Source organism: Mauremys mutica, chromosome 8, assembly GCF_020497125.1.
Source record: "Mauremys mutica isolate MM-2020 ecotype Southern chromosome 8, ASM2049712v1, whole genome shotgun sequence".
NCBI classification, from domain to species: domain Eukaryota; kingdom Metazoa; phylum Chordata; order Testudines; family Geoemydidae; genus Mauremys; species Mauremys mutica.
In genome coordinates, this window is record NC_059079.1 from 109,269,553 (window position 1) to 109,290,901 (window position 21,349).

The 21,349-nt window shown below is 44.7% G+C and overlaps 1 protein-coding gene across 1 annotated transcript; it reads right to left on the minus strand.

Moving 5' to 3' along the window:
- Positions 1-1,626: 1,626 nt before the first annotated feature.
- Positions 1,627-20,862, minus strand: LOC123375448 (ovoinhibitor-like). Its single transcript, XM_045026328.1, has 16 exons — positions 20,724-20,862; positions 20,059-20,078; positions 18,140-18,276; positions 17,348-17,408; positions 15,872-16,008; positions 15,313-15,373; positions 13,860-13,996; positions 13,033-13,093; positions 11,567-11,688; positions 11,001-11,061; positions 9,173-9,309; positions 8,632-8,692; positions 3,950-4,086; positions 3,402-3,462; positions 2,271-2,386; positions 1,627-1,827 (listed from the first exon to the last, which is right to left on the minus strand). The coding sequence occupies exons 1-16, from the start codon at positions 20,770-20,772 to the stop codon at positions 1,782-1,784; spliced, it is 1,404 nt and encodes a 467-aa protein (XP_044882263.1). The 5' UTR covers positions 20,773-20,862; the 3' UTR covers positions 1,627-1,781.
- Between the last annotated feature and the right edge of the window lie 487 nt (positions 20,863-21,349).

Below are 21,349 nucleotides of genomic sequence, written 5' to 3' on the forward strand. Positions count from 1 at the left end.
CATATGGAAGCCATTCCATGCCCCTAATAATTTTTGTTGAACCTTTTCCAATTCCAATATATCTTTTTTGAGATGGGGTGACCACACCTGCACATAGAATTCAAGATGTGGGAGTACCATGGATTTGTAAAGAGGCAACATGATATTTTCTGTCCTATTATCTATCCCTTTCTTAATGATTCCCAGCATTCTGTTTGCCTTTTTGACTGCCGCTGGACATTGAGTGGATGTTTTCAGAGAACTATCCACGATGACTCCAAGGTCTCTTTCTTGAGTGGTAACAGCTAATTTAGACCCCATCATTTTATATGTATAGTTGGGATTTGCTTTCCAATGTGCATTACTTTGCATTTATCAACGTTAAATGTCATCTGCCATTTTGTTGCCCAGTCACCCAGGTTTGTGAGATCCTTTTGTAGCTTGTCTCAACCTGCCTGGGTCTTAACTATCTTGAGTAATTTTGTATCATCTGCAAATTTTGCCACCTCACTGTTGACCCCTTTTTCCAGATCATTTATGAATATGTTGAATAGGACTGGTCCCAGAACAGACCCCTGGTGGACACCACTATTTACCTCTCTCCATTCTGAAAACTGATAATTTATTCCTCCCCTTTGTTTCCTATCTTTTAACCAGTTACTTACCCATGAGAGGACCTTCCCTCTTATCCCAGGGCACCTTACTTTGCATATTTTGGTCAAAGGCTTTGGATGTCAAGTCTTGCCAGTGCCATCTTTCTGAGACAAAATAGCTTTTCACAGGGAGAGATTTTCCTCCACTTTAAGAACACTGTAATGTTTCTGAAGAGACCCGGGACTCAGCCCAAGTCATCCAGAGGCAGAGAATGTCAGACACAGGGTTGTGCAATACTGCAGGACTTACTCACCTGAGAAGCAACAAAGTGCCAGAGTGAAAAGCACCAAGACACTTATTGCATTCATGGTGGAGGTGGTTGTTTGGTCTGCGGTGAGTCTGGTAGTGCTCAGCTTTGGAGTTGATCTTTTTGTGTTTCCCCACAGGTGCAACTCACACACACAGATTAGCTAGCTAGCTAGATGTAGATATACATACATGCAGGTGTGCAGCTCATCCAACCATATTACTGTGACGCTCTGTAGTTCGGGGAACACCCTACACCCCGATGTTCATCTTTATAAAATGATTGTGTGGTGTCCAATGCAAAGTTTGTCATGTTGGGTGTCTTCGGAAGGCTCATAATGCACTGAGCAAGGTTGTTATAGTGATGTTATAGTAATTGTTACAGTGATGTTATAGGTTATAATTTCATGTATATAGTTATGAGGCTGAAAACAGGGAAGATGTCAGATGTCTGTGTGAGCTCCCTCCAATATTGTGATCCCGTTATCTTTGTAGATTGAGTTTAAATTCCATGTAAAATCATGAGACAATGTATTTGATGTGGCGACATTTTCCTGCTATCACCTATGACACTGATGGAAGGAAGATGCTGCCTCTCTGGAAGTTACTTCCTAGAGAGTGTAGAATGTCAATCAAACAATCCATTTCTAGCACAGACTTCACATTTTCTGTTCTCTCTGGCATTGTCACTCAACAAACCAGAAAGAAACTTGGTATGAGACACGGTGATAAAATGGGACAAAGAAATGCTGGTGCGTTTTGTTTAATTGAACAAGAAACTTAGGACGACTCAAGAGCCCCCAGGCTGCTGGCTGCGCTGAGGATGGGTCTTTATGAAGGATCTGTCAATGGGAAGTGACGCAAAAGCGGGCTCTCTCTCAGGGCTCAGCACCCCTGAGGATTCAACATTCTCCAAAATGGTCCAAGGTGAGAGCTCCGTTGCTTACCCTGGAGGGGAAGAGAGAAAGAAATGGATCAGAGACGGAGCACGCAGGATGCTAATATATGTGTCTTCATTCAAGTAGCACAGGAAGTCTCTGATAGGGTCTTAGCACAGCATGGAAGACCATTCAAAGTAATAGAATCTCAACAATTACTTCCATCCATGATTAGCATTAAAAGAAAAGTGAAAGATTTCGCTCCTTCATCAGGAACAAGAAGTGTCTGTGAAATATTTTTCATGACATACTGAAACTCTGGGCCAAATAGGTAAAACTCATTGCAGGTCTGCAGTTTGTAACATCTGGAGATCTGCTTCCATCAAAATCAACACAACCACATACATAAGGAAACAGGCAAATGCAAAGTATGGGAACTTATTCATGCCTCTTACAGATAGATTGATTAATCAGGTTAATTATTTAGAGGAAGAGATTTAGTTCTGTACATACGTGACTGCGTTGCAGAATTGACATTTGTTGCTGTAGGTTTTGCCATCAGAGCCACAATGTGCAAAGTACTCCAGTGTGCAGAAGGGTCTGGGTTCAACATAATCACTGCAGTCAACCTGCACACAGAAGAGGAACAGCGTGTTTGGAAAGCGCGTAGCAACAAATGGGGCGTTGTGTGCTACTGCAATAAGAATCTATTCCTGCACTAAAAAAATTCTGTGAATGGCTTGCCAACTAAAGAACCAGTTTCTCCTCCCTTGGTTTTCACACCTCAACTGCTAGAACAGGGCCTCATCCACCCTGATTGATCTAACCTCGTTATCTCTAGCTTGCTTCTTGCTTGCTTATATTTACCTGCCCCTGGAAATTTCCACTCTTGCATCCGAAGAAGTGGGTATTCACCCACGAAAGCTCATGCTGCAAAACATCTGTTAGTCTATAAGGTGCCACAGGATTCTTTGCTGCTTTTACAGAACCAGACTAACACGGCTCCCCCTCTGATAAAAAAATTCACTTCGCCGTCTAAGAATCTGATAATAACTGACTTATCCGCTCGCCTCTCACTGCCGGGGGGAGTTACTATAAAAATAAAGCTTGTTTTCTCTCCTTGACCTAGGCAATATCAGCTGACCACATGTGTGAGGAGAGCAGCAGGCGTTTAGAATGCCCTCTCCACAGGGTGCCCTGCTTGTGATTAGAACATATGGGATTTTCCAACTTGCCCAGCGTATTGTCTTGGAAAATCCCAGTATCCAAAGAGGTCACTGCACTGATATATACTGGGGTCTGGTGTGTCCCCTTCCCATGGTCCTAAATGAGGCTGCTTGGAGCTTAGCCTGATACTGTGAGAAGAGATGCTCTGAGGAAGTTCACATTTCTGCAGGCATTGCTGCTGCTGAACTCATATCCCATCCCTCTCCTCTGTCCCCTCCTTTCCCCTGATCTCACAGTGCGGTTTATGGATAATGGCCATTGAGTGTTGTTAGCTGAAATTCATCCCTGGGAAGAAGACTCGCACAAGGTCAATGCGGATAGTGCCTGAACCATCTCTCACTGAAGTCAAGGGGACCCTTTCCAGTGCCATCCACGGAAGTAGGATCTGGCCCTTCTTTTGCATCCAGTTTCACTTACCACTGCAGTTTCCTGTTTGCATTTCCCATCGTGTTTCTTGGTAACATTGGTTCCATGTCCGCTGGAAGAGGGAAAGACTGAAGTTAGGAGCTTAGGCTCATCCTGTTACACGGTTGCTGCTGATAAAATGTCACAAACTCACATAGACTGTCTGGAATTCAGAAGGCGTCTGACTGAGGTAGTTTATCACCTGTGACAAGGCAGGATAAGCATCTCTTACCAGTATATTCCTATCTGTTACTAGACATGTGACGTCTCCTTACAGTGTATCATTTGAATAACACACTGGCCAATTCTTTCTTCTGCTCAGTCACCACTGTTGAACTCTGGGGGTGGTAATCTGTGTCCTCCATGATAGCCCAACTGAACGCATGCAAGGGGTGGGGGAGAAAACTCAGAATAGACTGGAGAGGCAAAGAAGAGGACCAGGGGATAAGAGATCTGCAGAAATAGGTCTATGAAGAAATTCTGGTTTTTATTAAGGCTGCTAACGAGAGCTCCGCCCACTATGAGTTACTCAGAAGAAACGTTCTCTGTGCAGTACTTACAAGTTATGGGAACACAGCCCGCATTCGCTGGGGTAAGTGATGCCATCTGTGCCACAGACCTCCTCCAGGATAAGTGGGCAGGCTGTCAGAACTTTGCCATCCTCAGTCGTTATCCGGCGGTACTTACTACAATCCACCTGTAACAGCAATGTCAAGCAATCGCAGTGGTGCCCACAAGTCACCTCCCCAATCTGAGCCTCCAGCTGTTGTAGCTTCTACTGAACGACAAACTAGGGCTCTGCTTTAAACTTCTTCTTCCATTGACCGTGGTGTGAGTAGTTCTCTCCCCTTCTCTCATGCGGGAGAGTAAGGAATGCCCAGCTGGGAGAAAGGATCACTCACTCAGTCTCACACCCAGGCCCCGTGGAACCTAAATAGGAATCAGAAGTGCAGCTTTAAGCCAAAGCCTCAAAAATCTAATCAGTTTTCAGTTATGATCCATTTTCCAGAGGGTTAAATGAGGCTCAGAAATTGCTTCAGCCCATGTAAAACAGGGAGAGAGAAATATGCTACCCAATCTGGTTTCATTCTGTAAAGTATAAAAACCCTCAGGCGAGAGCCTCAGCTAGTGTAAATTGATGGAGCTCTGTGCACTTCAGTGGGAGTCAGTTTATATCAATTAGCCCTGTGTTATATTTTCATAGTTTCGCCAACAAGGTGTCTGCTTGTTGTTCTGTGTATCTCACACCATCTAAGTACAGATTGTACTGGGGAAAAAACTCCATCTGTCTGACTGTATAGAAATGGTGTAGCTGAATCCCAGGGTTTTACTCCTTCAGATATATAGCACTGGGGTTGTTTTGTTTCTTGACGGCCAAACTATTGCCATGTTTAGAGCTGCTCAGACACATACAAAATAAATCAGTCCAATCATTTTTTATTATTAGTGGTCAGGTTCATCAAATGATTTCTGTATTTGTTCATTCCCCTGCATGTAGGACGCCCTGACTGTGATCAGAATACAGGGGCTTTTTCACCTGTCCAGTTTATTTTCTTGGAAATCCCAGTATCCAAAGAGGAATGCACTGATCTATACCGGGGACTTGTGTCTCCCCTTCCTGTAGTCCTAAAACTGGCCGCTCAGAGCTTGGCCTGGTACTGTGACAAGAGACTGCTATAGGAATGGGATATCTGTTCATATTTCCAGAGCACAAGGTCATTTCTGCTACTTGTCTCAAAGCCCATTCCTCTTGTATTCTTTCTTCTGACAGTGTGCTGATGTATAGCGATAATGGCCATTTCGTGTAGTTAGGGTGAATTCATAGATTCATAGATTCATAGACTTAAAGTCAGAAAGGACCATTATGGTCATCTAGTCTGACCTCCTGCACAATGCAGGCCACAGAATCTCACCCACCCACTTCTATAACAAACCCCTAACCTATGTCTGAGTTACGAAGTCCTCAAATCGTGGTTTAAAGACCTCAAGGTGCAGAGAATTCTCCAGCAAGTGACCCATGCCCCACGCTGCAGAGGAAGGTGAAAAACCTCCAGGGCCTCTGCCAATCTGCCCTGGAGGAAAATTCCTTCCCGACCCCAAATATGGCGATCAGTTAAACCCTGAGCATGTGGGCAAGACTCACCAGCCAACACCCAGGAAAGAATTCTCTGTAGTAACGCAGATCCCACCCATCTAACATCCCATCACAGACCATTGGGCATATTTACCTGCTAATAATCAAAGATCAATTAATTGCCAAAATTAGGCTATCCCATTATACCATCCCCTCCATAAACTTATCAAGCTTAGTCTTGAAGCCAGATATGTCTTTTGCCCCCACTACTCCCCTTGGAAGGCTGTTCCGGAACTTCACTCCTCTAATGGTTAGAAACCTTCATCTAATTTCAAGTCTAAACTTCCTAGTGTCCAGTTTATATCCATTTATTCTTGTGTCCACATTGTTACTAAGCTTAAATAATTCTTCTCCATCCCTGATATTTATCCCTCTGATATATTTATAAAGAGCAATCATATCCCCCCTCAGCCTTCTTTTGGTTAGGCTAAACAAACCAAGCTCTTTGAGTCTCCTTTCATAAGACAGGTTTTCCATTCTTCAGATCATCCTAGTAGCCCTAATCTGTACCTGTTCCAGCTTGAATTCATCCTTCTTAAATATGGGAGACCAGAACTGCACACCCTATTCCAGATGAGGTCTCACCAGTGCCTTGTACAACGGTACTAACACCTCCTTATCTTTACTGGAAATACCTCGCCTGATGCATCCTAAAACCACATTAGCTTTTTTAACGGCCATATCACATTGGCGGCTCTTAGTCATCCTGTGATTAACCAATACTCCAAGGTCCTTCTCCTCCTCTGTTACTTCTAACTGATGTGTCCCCAATTTATAACCAAAATTCTTGTTATTAATCCCTAAATGCATGACCTTGCACTTTTCACTATTAAATTTCATCCTATTACTATTACTCCAGTTTACAAGGTCATCCAGATCTTCCTGTAGGATATCCCTGTCCTTCTCTGTGTTAGCAATACCTCCCAGCTTTGTGTCATCCGCAACTTTATTATCACATTCCCACTTTTTGTGCCAAGGCCAGTAATAAAAAGATTAAACAAGATTGGTCCAAAAACCGATCCCTGAGGAACTCCACTAGTAACCTCCTTCCAGCCTGACAGTTCACCCTTCAGTATGACCTGTTGTAGTCTCCCCTTTAACCAGTTCCTTATCCACCTTTCAATTTTCATATTGATCCCCATCTTTTCCAATTTAACTAATAATTCCCCATGTGGAACTGTATCAAATGCCTTACTGAAATCGAGGTAAATTAGATCCACTGCGTTTTCTTTGTCTAAAAAATCAGTTACCTTCTCAAAGAAGGAGATCAGGTTGGTTTGGCACAATCTACCTTTTGTAAAACCATGTTGTATTTTGTCCCAATTACCATTGACCTCAATGTCCTTAACTACTTTCTCCTTCAAATTTTTTTCCAAGACCTTGCATACTACAGATGTCAAACTAACAGGCCTGTAGTTACTCGGATCACCCTTTTTTCCCTTTCTTCAAAATAGGAACTATGTTAGCAATTTTCCAGTCATACGGTACAACCCCCGAGTTTACTGATTTATTAAAATTTCTTGCTAATGGGCTTGCAATTTCATGTGCCTGTTCCTTTAATATTCTTGGATGAAGATTATCTAGGCCCTCCGATTTCGTCCCATTAAGCTGTTCGAGTTTGGCTTCTGCCTCGGATGTGGTAATATCTACCTCCATATCCTCATTCCCATTTGTCATCCTACCATTATCCCTAAGCTCCTCATTAGCCTCATTAAAGACTGAGGCAAAATATTTGTTTAGATATTGGGCCATGCCTAGATTATCCTTAACCTCCACTCCGTCCTCAGTGTTTAGCGGTCCCACTTCTTCTTTCTTTGTTTTCTTCTTATTTATATGGCTATAGAACCTTTTACTATTGGTTTTAATTCCCTTTGCAAGGTCCAACTCTACATGGCTTTTGGCCTTTCTCACTTCATCCCTACATGTTCTGACCTCAATAAGGTAGCTTTCCTTACTAATCCCTCCCATCTTCCACTCCTTGTAGGCTTTCTGCTTTTTCTTAATCACCTCTCTGAGATGCTTGCTCATCCAGCTTGGTCTACAACTCCTGCCTATGAATTTTTTCCCCTTTCTTGGGAGGCAGGCTTCTGATAATTTCTGCAACTTTGACTTGGAGTAATTCCAGGCCTCCTCCGCCTTTAGATCCACAAATTCTTCAGTCCAATCCACTTCCCTAACTAATTTCCTTAATTCTTTAAAGTTAGCCCTTTTGAAATAAAAAACCCTAGTCCCAGATCTATTTTTGTTTATCCTTCCATCTAGTTTGAACTGAATTAGCTCATGATCACTCGAACCAAGGTTGTCCCCTACAACCATTTCTTCTATGAGGTCCTCATTACTCACTAAAACCAAATCTAAAATGGCATCCCCTCTTGTTGGTTCTTCAACTACTTGGTGAAGAAATCCATCAGCTATCACATCCAGAAAGATCTGAGCCCTATTATTGTTACTAGCACTTATCCTCCAGTCTGTATCTGGGAAGTTGAAGTCTCCCATGATCACACAATTCCATTAGTGTTTACTTCATTAAAAACTTTAAAGAGGTCTCTATCCATGTCCAAATTGGATCCTGGCGGTCTGTAGCACACCCCAAGCACTATCTCAGTGGTGGCTCTAGTACCTTTCTTTCCCAATGTGATTTTTGCCCAGACAGACTCTGTCTTATCCATTCCATCACTTCTTATTTCTTTACAGTTAACCTCATCATTGATATACAATGCTACTCCACCACCTTTGCCTTTATTTCTGTCTTTCCTAAACAGCACATAGCCTTCAATACCTGTACTCCAGGCATGACTACTATTCCACCATGTTTCTGTTATCCCTATAATATCCGGTTTCACTTCCTGCACCAGTAGCTCTAGATCCTCCATTTTGTTACCTAGGCTCCTTGCATTACTGCACAAACATCTTAATTTTTGCCATTTGGCTTCACTGACATTCTTCACCCGATTCACCCCCTTGCAGAAGATCCCTACAAGCTCTAGGCACCACTTGAATTCATGCATATCGTGTCTGAACCATCTCTCACTGAGGTTAGGAGGTGTATTTCCACTGACGTTACTGGGAGTTGGGTTTGTTCCTTGTTCTGCATCAGGTTACACTTACCGGCGCAACTTCCTGTTTGCATTTTCCATTATGTTTTTTGCTGACATTGGTCCCATGTTCTCTGGAAGAGAAAGAGACTGTAATTAGGGAGCTCAGTGGGTAACTCTCCCTACTACATTCAGGCAGTGGTAGAATGAACCAATCTCCCATAGATTGTGGGAGGTACAGAAAGCGTCTGATTGAATTAGTTTATCTCCTTCTACTAGGCAGTACCAGCAACAGAGTCCAGTATAATCCTATTCCTTACCAGATATGTGACGTCTCTTTATCATTTGGAGTAACATTCTGGCCCGTTCTTTTCTTTGTTCAATCATCACTTAGCCCCCTGCTGCATTCTGGGGGTTGTAATTTGGCTGTTCCATGTTTCCCCAGTGAGCCAATGCAGGGTCAGGGGAGAAAACTCAGGGCAGACTAAATGGGCAAAGAAGTAGGGCCAAGAGCTACGAGACCTCCAGAAACAGGCTATGAAAGATATTTATAAAGGCAGGCGCTCGGCCCTTTGTTAATCACTCAGCAGAAATGCTCTCTGTACAGTACTTACAGGTTATGGGCACACATCTCGCATTCATTGGCATAAGTGACACCATCTGTGCCACACACTGTGTGCAGGATCCTGGGGCAGACTACCAGCACTTTGCCATCATCAGTAGTAGTCCTGCGGTGTGAAGTACAGTCAGGCTGTGAAAGTAACACAGCAAGAGAATTGTTGCATCCTTTGATCTATGAAATGGTGCCCCAGGAGTAACCCCCGGCTCTGTGTCTCCAGCCTTTCTAGTGTTTATCACAGGAGAAATTAGAGTTATGCTTTAAACTTATTCTTCCACAGAAAAAAGGGCTACTCAGTGCGACTGTAGTTTTCTTTCATTCTCTCATGCTGGAGGGGAAGGAATACACAATTGGGAGGAAGGATCCTTCACTCAGACCTGTATTCTGTGGTACACACCCATAGGTATTACAAGTGGAGCATTTAGTCAAAGCCTCAGAACTCAAAATCTAATGAGATTTCAGTTATGATCCAGTTTCCAGAGAATGAAATGATAAGAATTTGTTTCAACTCATGCAGAACATCCTGAGAGAAATACGCTACCACAGTTCTTGTATCTGTATGATATAAGAAAACCTGGGGCAGATTCTCAGCTGCTGTAAATTGACCTAACTCTGTTGTTGACAGTGAAAGTTGATTTACAAGGGATGAGTATATGGCTCTTTGGTGGTCATTTTCATACTTTCTCCAGTGTGGTGTCTGCATGTTGCTTTATGTATCTCAGATGGTCTAAGCACAGATAGTAACAAAAAACAGAAAAGAAAGAAATTCCTTCATTCTGACTGTATGGAAATGGAGTGTCCAAATCCCAGGGTTTTACTCTTTCAGTTATCTAGAACTGCGCTCGTTTTTGCTTCTTGATAGCCAAACAATTCCCTCTGGTTTAGAGCTGGTCAAATAGGTAAAAAAATAATGATTTTTATTGCTCAAAAACAACAGTGGATGTTTTGATTCCCGCTGCATGCTGACTGCCCTGCCTGGTATCACAACACAGGGGTTTTTAAGACCTGCCCAGCTCATTAGCTCAGAAAATCCCAGTATCCAACAAGGTGAATATAAACCAGGGGTCTTGTGTGTGCTCGTCTCATCATCCCAAAACAGGCTGTTAACGCGTCGCCTGATACTGTGAGAAGAGAGTGTTGTGTGAACAGGGTTTGTTTTCACAGTTCTGCAGCACTAGGGCCTATATGCTCCTTTATGCTCCTTAATATGCAAACTAGATACCATCAATTTAGGCTTGAATAGAGACTGGGAATGGCTGAGCCATTACACACATTGAATCTATTTCCCCATGTTAAGTATCCTCACACTTTCTTGTCAAACTGACTGAAATGGGCCATCTTGATTATCACTACAAAAGTTTTTTCTCCTGCTGATAATTGCTCATTTTAATTAATTAGCCTCTTAGAGTGGGTAGGGCAACTCCCACCTTTTCATGTTCTCTATATGTATATATCTCTCCTCACTATATGTTCCATTCTATGCATCTGATGAAGTGGGCTGTAGCCCAGGAAAGCTTATGCTCAAATAAATTTTGTTACTCTCTAAGGTGCCACAAGTTCTCCTGTTCTTTTTATGCTCCTTGTCTCAGATCCTGTTCCCTTCTGTCTCCCTTTTTATCTTGCAGGATATGGCTAATGGCCATTTGGTGTTGTTAGGATGAAATTGATCCCTAGATACTAGGGCAGCATGTGGTCTGTGCATCGCCTAAGTCCATGCATACAGTACGTGACCCTTCTCTCACTGAAGTAAATAGGTCAGAGTTGCTCCATTTATATGAATAGAAGGAGGTTCGGCCACTAACTGTGCAACAAGTTTCACTTACCAGAGCTATTTTCTCTTTGCACTTGCCGTCGTGCTTTTTGCTAACACTGGTCCGGTGTTTCCTGGAAGAGGGAGAGACTGGCATGAGGGAGCTCAGTGAAGGACTCTTCCAGTCACACTCAGGGCAGTGGTAAAATGAACCAAAGTCCCATAGATTGGATGGGATCCAGGAAGCGTCTGATTGAGTTAGATTATCACTGGCTACAGGGCAGTACCTGCATCTCTGACTAGTGTAATGCTATTGGTTAGCAGACACATGATGCCTCCTACTGGTGTATCGTTTGGAATAATATTCTGGCCCATTCTTTCCTGAATGGCCAAGCACCAGTCAGCCCACTACTGAATTCTGGGGGTTGTGGTCGGGCCCTTCCATGATAGCCCCACTGAGCACAGACAGGGACCGGGGGGGGAACTCAGAGTACACTGGATGGGCAGAGAGGAGGGTCCTGGTATAAGGGAATTATAGAACTACGTCTATGGAGAAATGAGGATATTTATAAAGGCCGCGATCAGGAGCTCTGCCCATTGTTAGTGACTCAGAAAGAATGGGTGATGTGCAGTACTCACAAGTTATGGGCACACAGCATACATTCATTGGGGTACGTGACGCCATCTGTGCCACAGACCTCAGCCAGGATCCTTGGGCAGGGTATCAGGACTTTGCTGCCGTGGTACTCACTACAGTTAAGCTGTAAAAGCAACACAGCAATAGTGCCGATGCGGCCTGTGTTATAAGAAATAGTGCCCACGAGTAAGCTCCCCACTCTGGGCCTCCAGGCGTCATAGCTTCTACCATAACACAAACCAGGGTTAAGTGGTAAATTCTTCTATTGAAAACAGGCTGAGTCGGTTCTAGGTGTTTTCTCTCATTCTCTCCTGCTGCAGAGGAAGGATCATTCCCTCAGACTCATATTCCGTGGGAGGCACCCACGCTATACTGAACGTAACTAGGTATTAGAAGTGGATCCTTAAACCAACGTTCCAACACTCAAAATCTAAGGAGTTGTCATTTATGAGCTAGTCTCCAGAGGGTTAAATGAGGCTAAGAATTTGTATCAATCCAAGCCAAACATGCAGAGACAAACAGGCTTCCAGATCGTGCTGTCCCAATCTGCACCATATAGAACAGACCAGTTCCTCCGCATGTGTAAATCGGAGTAGCTCTATGAATGGCTTTGGAAATCGATTCCCCTCAGCTGTCCCCTCTGTGTTATTTGTTCGGGTTTTCTCCAACAAAGAGTCTGGCTGTTGCTCTGTGAACCACACACGGTCTAAGCACAGACTATGTCAGATAATAGAAAAAAATGAAATTCCATCCCTCTGACTGTAGGAAATTGGAAAAGCTGAATCCCAGGATTTTACTCTTTCAAATAGATGGCATGGGGGTCATTTTACTTCCTGATGGCCCAAACTAATCCCTTTGGTTTCGAGCTGGACAAATACATACAAGATAAGGGAACCCAATGATTTGGAATGATTATTGCTACTAGTCATCAAATTATTGTTATGGTTATGGACAACAGCCAGGGTGTTTGGAATCCCACTGCACACAAGGTGCCCTGCCTGGGAGCAGAAATCGGGGTGTTTTCCAACCTTTCAGTGTATGATCTTGTAAAATCCCAGTATCCAGAGAGGTCAATGCACTGATTATACAGGGGTCTTGTGTCTCCCCTTCCCATGGTCCTAAATCAGGCTGCTCAGTGCTTAGCCTGCTATTGTGAGAAGAGACTTCTATGGGAACAACAGGTGTTATATGCACAATTCGGCAGCACTGGGATATTTCTGCTACTTGTCTCATATGTTGCTCCTCTTCAATCTCCTTTTGTTCTGAGGTCATACTGTAGTATATGGATAATGGCTATTTTGTGTATTTAGGATGAAATTCATCCCTCTGTATAAGGCAAGACACACCCCATGAGTCCATTCATATAATGCCTGAACCATCTCTCATTGAAGTCAACAGGATTCTGTCCATTGACATCAAAGGGAGTAGGATCTGGCTGTTAGGATCTGTTGCTTCAGGTTACACTTACTGGGACGATTTCATGTTTGCATTCTCCATTGTGCTTTTTGTTAATGTTTTCCCCGTGTTCTCTGGAAGAGGGAGAAACTGGAGTTAGGGAGCTCGGTGAGTAACTGTATCTGTTACACTCAAGAGCCAGCAAAATGGTGCAATCTCACATATATTGTACGGGATACAGGCAGGGTCTTACTGAGTTAATTCATCACCTCTATGAGGCAGTATGAGCATCAACGACTAGTATCTTCCCAGACATGTGACTTCTCCTTATAGACTATGATACAGTCTTCACTAAAAGGGTTAATTGTGACCAAATGCTTCACATAATCAATATGAACAAAAAGGGGGAAGAACACAAGCCAGAATAGGGGCAGGCCGGAATATTTAGATGTTAGATGTATTCACGTTGGCAGGGCCTGATAAAATTCACCCTCGTGTCCTTAAGGAACTAACTGAATCAATATCTGAACCATTACTGATTACCTTCAAGAACTCATGGTGGAGGGCCAAGGTCCCAGAGGACTGAGAAGAGCAAACAGAGTACATATCTTTACAAATGGAAAGAAAGAGGACCTGGGGAATTATAGACCAGTTAGTCTAACTTTGTAGTCTGCTTCTTCCATGATATCCCAGTGGGATATATGGTGGAAGTGGGGGTTAGTGGGAGTAGGGAGGAGCAGAGGAGAAAAATCAGAGTACATTGGAGGGGCAAAGAATGGGGCTGGGGCTAAAAGGCTTACAGATATAGGCCTAGGAAGAAATGATGGTGTCTATAAAGGGTTTTCTCAAGAGTTCTGCCCAGGAAGTACTCAGAAGGAATGTTCTGTGTATAGTACTCACAGGTTATGGGCACACAGCATACAATCATTGGAGTAAGTGACGCCATCTGTGCCACAGACCTCAGCCAGGTTCCTTGGGCAGCCTATCAGAACTTTGCCATCCTCAGCTTTAGTCCTGGCGTACTGACTGCAATCAAGCTGTAAAAGCAACACAGAAATAGTGCCGGTGCAGCTGCTGTTGCGTGAAATAGTGCTTCAGAGTGACTCCCCCACCCGGGGCCTTCAGCCTCTGTCCCCTCAGCATTCAGATGCACAAGGGCTCTATTTTAAACGTATTCTTCCCTCGGCAGTGGGGAGTCCTTCTGCAGGAGCTTACTCGTGTTCTCTCGTGCTGGAGGGGAATGAAGGCTCGGATGGGAGGAAGAATCAGTTCCTCAGACTTGCAGGGCCACGCAGAGGTTTTTGTAGGCCTGGGGCAAAATGTGAAAGACCTTCCAAAAAATGACCACAGGGGGAAGGGCCTGGAGAGTGAGCCCACCCACGCTCACTCCGCAGGAGTGGCTCTGGGCCTGGCTCAGGGGCTCTCAGCCCTGCTTTGCTCTGGCCCAGTCATCACTCCAGCATGATAGAGGGGCAGCCGGGCCAAACCTGGGCAGCACTGTAACCCCTTGAGCCATGTGCCAAAGCCACACAGTCTGGGACCTTCTCAAATGGGGGACTCCCTTTGGCCTCCCCCCCTCAGCGGTCCTGCAGATGTGTATTCTTTGTGAGGCATCCCTGCCCTGTTGAACTAACTAGGTATTGCAAATGGAACCTTAAACCAATGCCTCCAAATCAAAATCGTTTCATTTCTGATCCAGTCTCCAGAGAGTTTAATGATGCTAAGAATTTGTTTTGGCCCATGCCAAACGTGTAGAAAGAAATATTCTACCAGATTTTGTTGTTTTATTCTATAAAATATATATAAAAAAACCTCAGGCTAGATCCTCAGCGGCTCTAATTACATGTATTTCTATTAGCTTCAGTTGAATGGGTGCTGTGCCTGGGATCAGAACATGGGGTGGTTGCAACCTGCCCAGTGTATAATCTAGGAAGATCTCAGAAGCCAAAGAGATGAGTGCACTGAAATATACTGGGGTCTTGTGTCTCCCCTTCCCATAGTCCTGAAACTGGCCGCTCAGCACTTTGCCTGATACTCTGAGAAGTGGCTGCTATGGGAAAGGAATTTATCTTGACATTCCCAGAGAATGGGGGCATTTTTGTTCCTTGTCTCAAACCCTACTCCTTTCCTAGCCCTCTTTCTTTCTTCTGACACTGTAGAATACAGATAAGGGCCATTTCATGTAGTTGGAGTGAAATTCAGTCCTTTGCAGAAGGCCAGTACAAAGGCTATGCTCCATTTAGGTCCAGGCATGTGGTGTCTGACCCACCTCTCACTGACATCAAGAGGAGTCTTTCTGTTGGCATCAGTGGGATTAGAATTTGGCCCTTATTGTGCATCAGGTTTCACTTACCAGCACAATTTCCTGTTCACATTTTCCATCGTGTTTTTTGATAATGTTTTTCTGATGTTCACTGGAAGAGAGAGAGATGGGAGTTAGGGAGTTTGGTGAGTTACTCTGCCTTTAATCCTGAAGATGCTGGTAAGATTAACCAAACTCACAAGTACTGTGTGGGATACAGGAGGTGTCTGATTGAGTCAGCTGATCACCTTTTAGGAGGCAGTCTCAGCATCACTGATTAGCATAATCCTATTGGTTATCAGACAAGTGATGTCTCCGTATGGTGTATCATCTGGAATAACACTCTGGTCCAGTCTTTCCTCTGTTCAGTCACCACTGAGCCCCCTGCTACAATTGGGTGCTGCAGTCTGGCTCTTCTAGGATAGCTCAGCTAAGCACATATAGGGCCTGGAGAGAAAAATCAGGGTAGACTATAGGGACAAAGAGGAGGGCAAGGGGTTTAGTGACCTACAGAAATAGGCCTTTGAGGAAATAATGGTATTTTAAAGGCTATCAGTGGTTCTGCCTATTGTTAAGTGCTCAGAAGGAAAGGTGTCTGAGCAGTACTCACAGGTTATGGGCACACAGCGTACATTCATTGGGGTAAGTGACGCCATCTGTGCCACAGACCTCAGCCAGGATCCTTGGGCAAGGCATCTGGACTTTGCCATCTTCATCAATAATCCTGGGCTGCTGACTGCAATCGAACTGTAACAAGCAACACAGTCATAGTACCGGCACAGCCTTTGTTATCCAAAAGAGTGCTTCTGGCCAGCCTCCCTGCACTGCGCTTCCAGCCTTTGTACGAGGGCTCTGTTTTAACCTTATCCTTCCATTGGAAATGGGGTGAGGGGTTCTAACGGAGCTTTCTCTCATGCTGGAGAGGCAGAAATGCACACGTGGGAGGAAGGATCACTCGCTCAGACTTCTGTTCTGTGTGAGGTACCCAAGCCCTGTTGGGTCTCACGTGGTACTAGAAGTGGATCCTTAAATCAAAGCCTCAAAATCAAAATCTAGTAAATTATTTATTATGATTCACAATTAAATGAGGCTCCAGATGGTTAAATGAGGCTGAGAATTTGTTGCAGAAACAGTCTTCAGGATCTTGTTGTTTCATTCTGTGTGTAAAATATCAAAAATCGGACCCTCTAGTCTCAGCTGCTGTAATTACTTGTACTTCTACTCTATCGATGGAAGTCAATTTACACTAGTGGCAGCTATGCCCCCTCCGTTATTTTGGCCTAGTTTCTCCAGGGGACTTGGCTCTGGGCCTGCCCAGATTGTATCAGGTAAACGGAAAATTGAATTTTATCAGGCTGACGGGATAGAAATGAAGCATCTGAATCCCAGGGTTTTACCTTCTCCAATATATGGCCCGGGGATAGTTTTGCTTCTTGATGGCCCAAACTATTCCCATTGGTTTAGAGCTAGTCAAATATGCCAACAAATAAATTAACCAATGAGCTTATGGCTCATTGTCATGAAATTATTTCCGAGTTTGGGGAGAGAAGTCAGGGTATTTTGAATGCCCTGCCTGTGATCAGAAAATGGAGTGTTTTCCAGCCTTCCCAATGTATGATCTTGGAAAATCCCAGCATCCAAAGAAGTCAATGCACTGATATATACAGGAGTCTGGTGTCTCCCCTGCCTATAGCCCTAAATCAGGCGGCTTGGGCTTCTCCTAATACTGTGAGAAGAGGCAGCTATGGGAACAGGAATTGTGTGCACAATTCTGCAGCACTGGGATATTTCTAAATAAATAAATAAATGTACATTTATTTATATTTCTGCTTCTTGTCTCGTGCCCTCTTCCTCTTCTCTCGCCCTTTCTTATGACGTTAGAGTGTAATAGATGGGAAATGGCCATTTTGTGTATTTAGGTTGAAGATCACCCCTATGAAAAAGGACAGAACATAGTCTAGGTACCACTTAGGTCCATCTATTTAGTGCCCAAACCATCTCGCACTGACTGAGGGCAAAAGGAGTCTTTCTGTTGACATTACTGGGAGTAGGGGCTGGCCCCTACTGTACATCAGGTTACACTTACCGGCACAATTTTCTGTTGACATTTTCCATCATGCTTTTTGCCAAGGTTGGTCCCATGCTCACTGGAAGAGGGAGATTGGGGTTATGGAGCTCAGTAAGTAACTCTCCACGTTACAGTCAAGGTGCTGGTAAAACAAACCAAATTCACATGCACTGCGTGGGATACAGGAGGTGTCTATTTGAGTTCATTTATCAACTTCTATGGGGCAGTATCAGCATCACTGGCTAGTTCTAGAGACAAGGTGGGTGAGGCAATATCTTTTATTGGAACAACTTCTGTTGGTGAGAGAGACAAGCTTTCGCACGACACTGAGCTGCTCTTCAGGTCTGCAGAAGAAGAAGCTCTCTGTGTAAGCTCAAAAGCTTGTCTCTCTCACCAGAGAAGTTGGTCCAATAGATGACATGACCTCACCCACCGTGTCTCACTAATGTCCTGGGTCTGACACGGTTACAACACCACCACACCGTATCATTTTTTTAGTTAACGGACATGTGACATCTCCTTATAGTGTATCATTTAGCGTTACACCATGGCCCATTCTTTCCTCTGCTCCGTCACCACACAGCTCTCTTGGGATGCTGTTGTCTGGCTTTTCCATGATCCCCCAGCTGAGCACATATAGGGAGAAGGAGAGGAAACTCAGGGTAGTCTAGCAGGACAAAAAGATAGGGACAGAGCGTAAGAGACTTACAGGAACAGGCCTGAAGAAATGATGGTATTGCTAAAGGCTGCCATCAGACGCTCTGTCCATTGTTAATTACTCGGAAGGAATGTTCTTTGCGCATTACTTACGAATTGTGCGCACACAGTCCACATTCGCTGGCGTAAGTGATACCATCTGTGCCACAGACTTCAGCCAGGATGAATGGGCAGGCTGTCAGTACTTTGCCATCCTCTGCAGTACCCCGGGGGTACTTACTACAATCCACCTGTAACAGCAATGCCAAGCAATAGAAGTGGTGCAGCTGTTTCAGTATGAAATAGTGCCCATGAGTAATCTCCCTGCTCTGTGCCTCCAGCCTTTTTAGCTTCTGCCATAAGGCAAAGTAGGGTTATATTTTAACCTTATTCTTCCATCGAAAATGGGATGAGTCTGTTCTGCGGTAGCTTTCTCTCATGCTGGAGGAAGGAATGCACAGCTGGACGAAGAATCATTCACTCAGATCTGTATTCTGTGGGAAGCAACCATGCCCTTACTGAAACTAAGGAGTTATTACAAACGGAGCCTTAAACTGAAGCTTCAAAATCTAATGATTTTTTGAAATATGGTCTCCAGAGGGTTAAATGAGGCTAGAAATGTTTCAGTGCATGCAACATGTGCAGAGAGAGATGCTACCAAATCTTATTGTTCCAATGTGTGCAATATAAAAAAACAACCCTTAGGCCAGATTCCCTGCATATGTAAATCAGTGTAGCTGTAACAACAGCCAGGGCCGGCTCTAGGCACCAACAAACCAAGCACGTGCTTGGGACGGCACATTTTCAGGGGCGGAATTCCGGACACCTTTTTTTTTTTTTTGCTTCAGACGGCAAAAGCCTAGAGCCGGCCCTGGCTCATGTGCGGGGGCGCTCTGGGGCCGCTGTGGTTCGCGCTGTGGGAGAGCAACGTCCGCACCTAGTGGCTGGGCCAGTCAGGCTCTGAGGGGGGGACACTGGGGCTGTGAGCCATCCCGTGGGGCACAAGGAGCTGCCTGCAGGTGCTGCAGGGCGGCCGCCCCCCAGCGCCACAGCCGGGGCTGGGTGAAGCGGCCTGAGCTGCCCAGGGACTGCGGCAGGGCGGCCAGACGCAGCAGCAGCAGAGGGCGGGGCGCTGCCGAGTGGGGCCCGCATTCCGCTCTCCGGGGCTCCGCTCCCTCTGGGGCTACCCTGCCCCAGCTCCTCAGCCCCCTGCCGGGGCGGTCCCCCAGCTCTGCTGTCCTGGGTCCTGGCCAGTCTTGGAGGCAGGAGCCCCGGCTGGAGGGACCCTGGGCTGAGGTGTGGCCCGGGAGGGGGGAGCCCAGGGCTGGGGTGGCAGGGCATGCGGGTGGGGGAGGGCACTGGTGTGTGTGGGGGGGGTGAGAGCCCAGGGCTCAGGTAGGGGGGCAGCCAAAAAATTTTTTGCTTGAGGCGTCAAAAAACCTAGCGCCGTCCCTGACAACATCAATAGACATCAATTTACCGAAGATCTGGTCCCTCATTGTGTTTTTTTCATCGTTTCTCCAATGCTGTGGCTACGTGTTGTTCTAAGTACCTCACAAGGTCTAAGCAGAGGTTGTAGCAGGTAAAATAATAAAAATAAGAATAAAATTCCATCAGTCTGACTGTTTGGAAACAGAATATCTGAATTTCAAGGCTTTCCTCCTTCAGATATAAAGCACTGGGGTCACTATGCAGCTTGATGAACCACCCAATTATTCTCACTGTTACAGAGCTGGTCAAGTACCTAGAACACTTCTTTCACTAACTTCTGTGTCTATTGTTTCGATTCATCACATTGTTTATGTAACATATCGTTCAGTTCTAGAATTGTCTGGGGATGACAAAATATTTGTTGAAATTATCTGATAAAAAGGCAATAATCCACCAGCAATGTCTTAGGTGACCATTGTACAAACAGCTGCAGGTTGCAGTGTTTTTCATTCACTCGGCCACAGTGGGGTCACCAACCATTTATCTTGGGTCAGAGATTGGGAGACAGTGACAGAGAATAAAGAGAAAGATCTGCCACTCACCTCACTGCCCAGGGCAAGAGCTGAAAGAAAATCACAGATAGAAACATGAAACAAAGCCAAACCACTGACAGGAACAGATTCTAAGTGTGCGAATCTCTCTTGTGGAATAATTCCCTGCAGTTTCTAACCGGGTGACTGTCTGTGAACAGATTCTTAAACTAAACAAACCATGTGTGAAATTTGGGTGCCATGCTGGTAACTGAGGATAAGGAGTCTTGTTTTTAATGTAACACTGTGTTTTGTTAGGATTTTCTTTTCGTTTTTACATGCTGTGTTTCGTGATCCAAATGTAGAGCTACAGGATATCACAGCAAACATACTTCAATATAAATAGTAGATGTCTTAACAGCTGATTGGGCCCTCGTATCAAGCCCTTATGTCCTTAATGTCCTTCACGGTGCCCACAACTAATTAGGGGTGTGAAACTGAACCTGCAGTTACTTCTACCTACAACACTGAGGGTGCAGAAATAATTAGCCCATTGAAGGCTGTACTGACATTAGACCCTGGAGGTCAAGTCTTTTCAGTTCCATCTTTTGCAGAGAAAACAGCTCTTCTAAGAATGAGACTGTGTTCCACTTTGAAGACACCTTAATATTTTTGAAGCTGGCCAGGACTTTGACTGTGACATAGGGCTTGATGCAGTACGGCAAAGAATTACTCACCTGAACAGCACCATGTTGCAAGAGTAAGGAGCACAAAAACACCCGTCATCTTCCTGGTGGAGGGGAGATGGTGGTTTAATCTGTGTCGAATCTGTTAGTGCTCAGCTGAGGCGACGCTGTCTTAGTGCTCTGCACGGATGGTGATCATGTACCACGTGTACGTTTATATCTACATATATATACACTCCTGCAGGAGACCAGCCTATCCAACCCGATTACGAAACAACCCTCCAGTTCTGTCACTAGTACAGCAGGCCTGCCAATATTTACTGAGGTCTTGACTTCCAGCTAATGACTCACTTTTACTAGCTGATTGATTTTGGCTGGTCCTTCGGTTAGTCGCTTGAGACAGGTTTTCCTGTATCAGAAAAAAAAAATCCTAGAGAAAGAAAATAGAATGTAAGAAGTGTCAGTGAGTAGCCCTGAACATTAAGGGAATGCTGCAATTATTCCACGGAGAAGAATGAAATCTCTGTTTGTGGGGCAAACTGACCTGATGGGCTGGCGGTTTGGAGGTAAAGCATGGGGGAGGGGGAGAGGTTGCCTCGATTTGTTTTCACATCTTTTCTGAGATAAGACCCCAGCTCTGCATGTTAGACATCATCAAAGTCCAGAGCTGAAGAAGA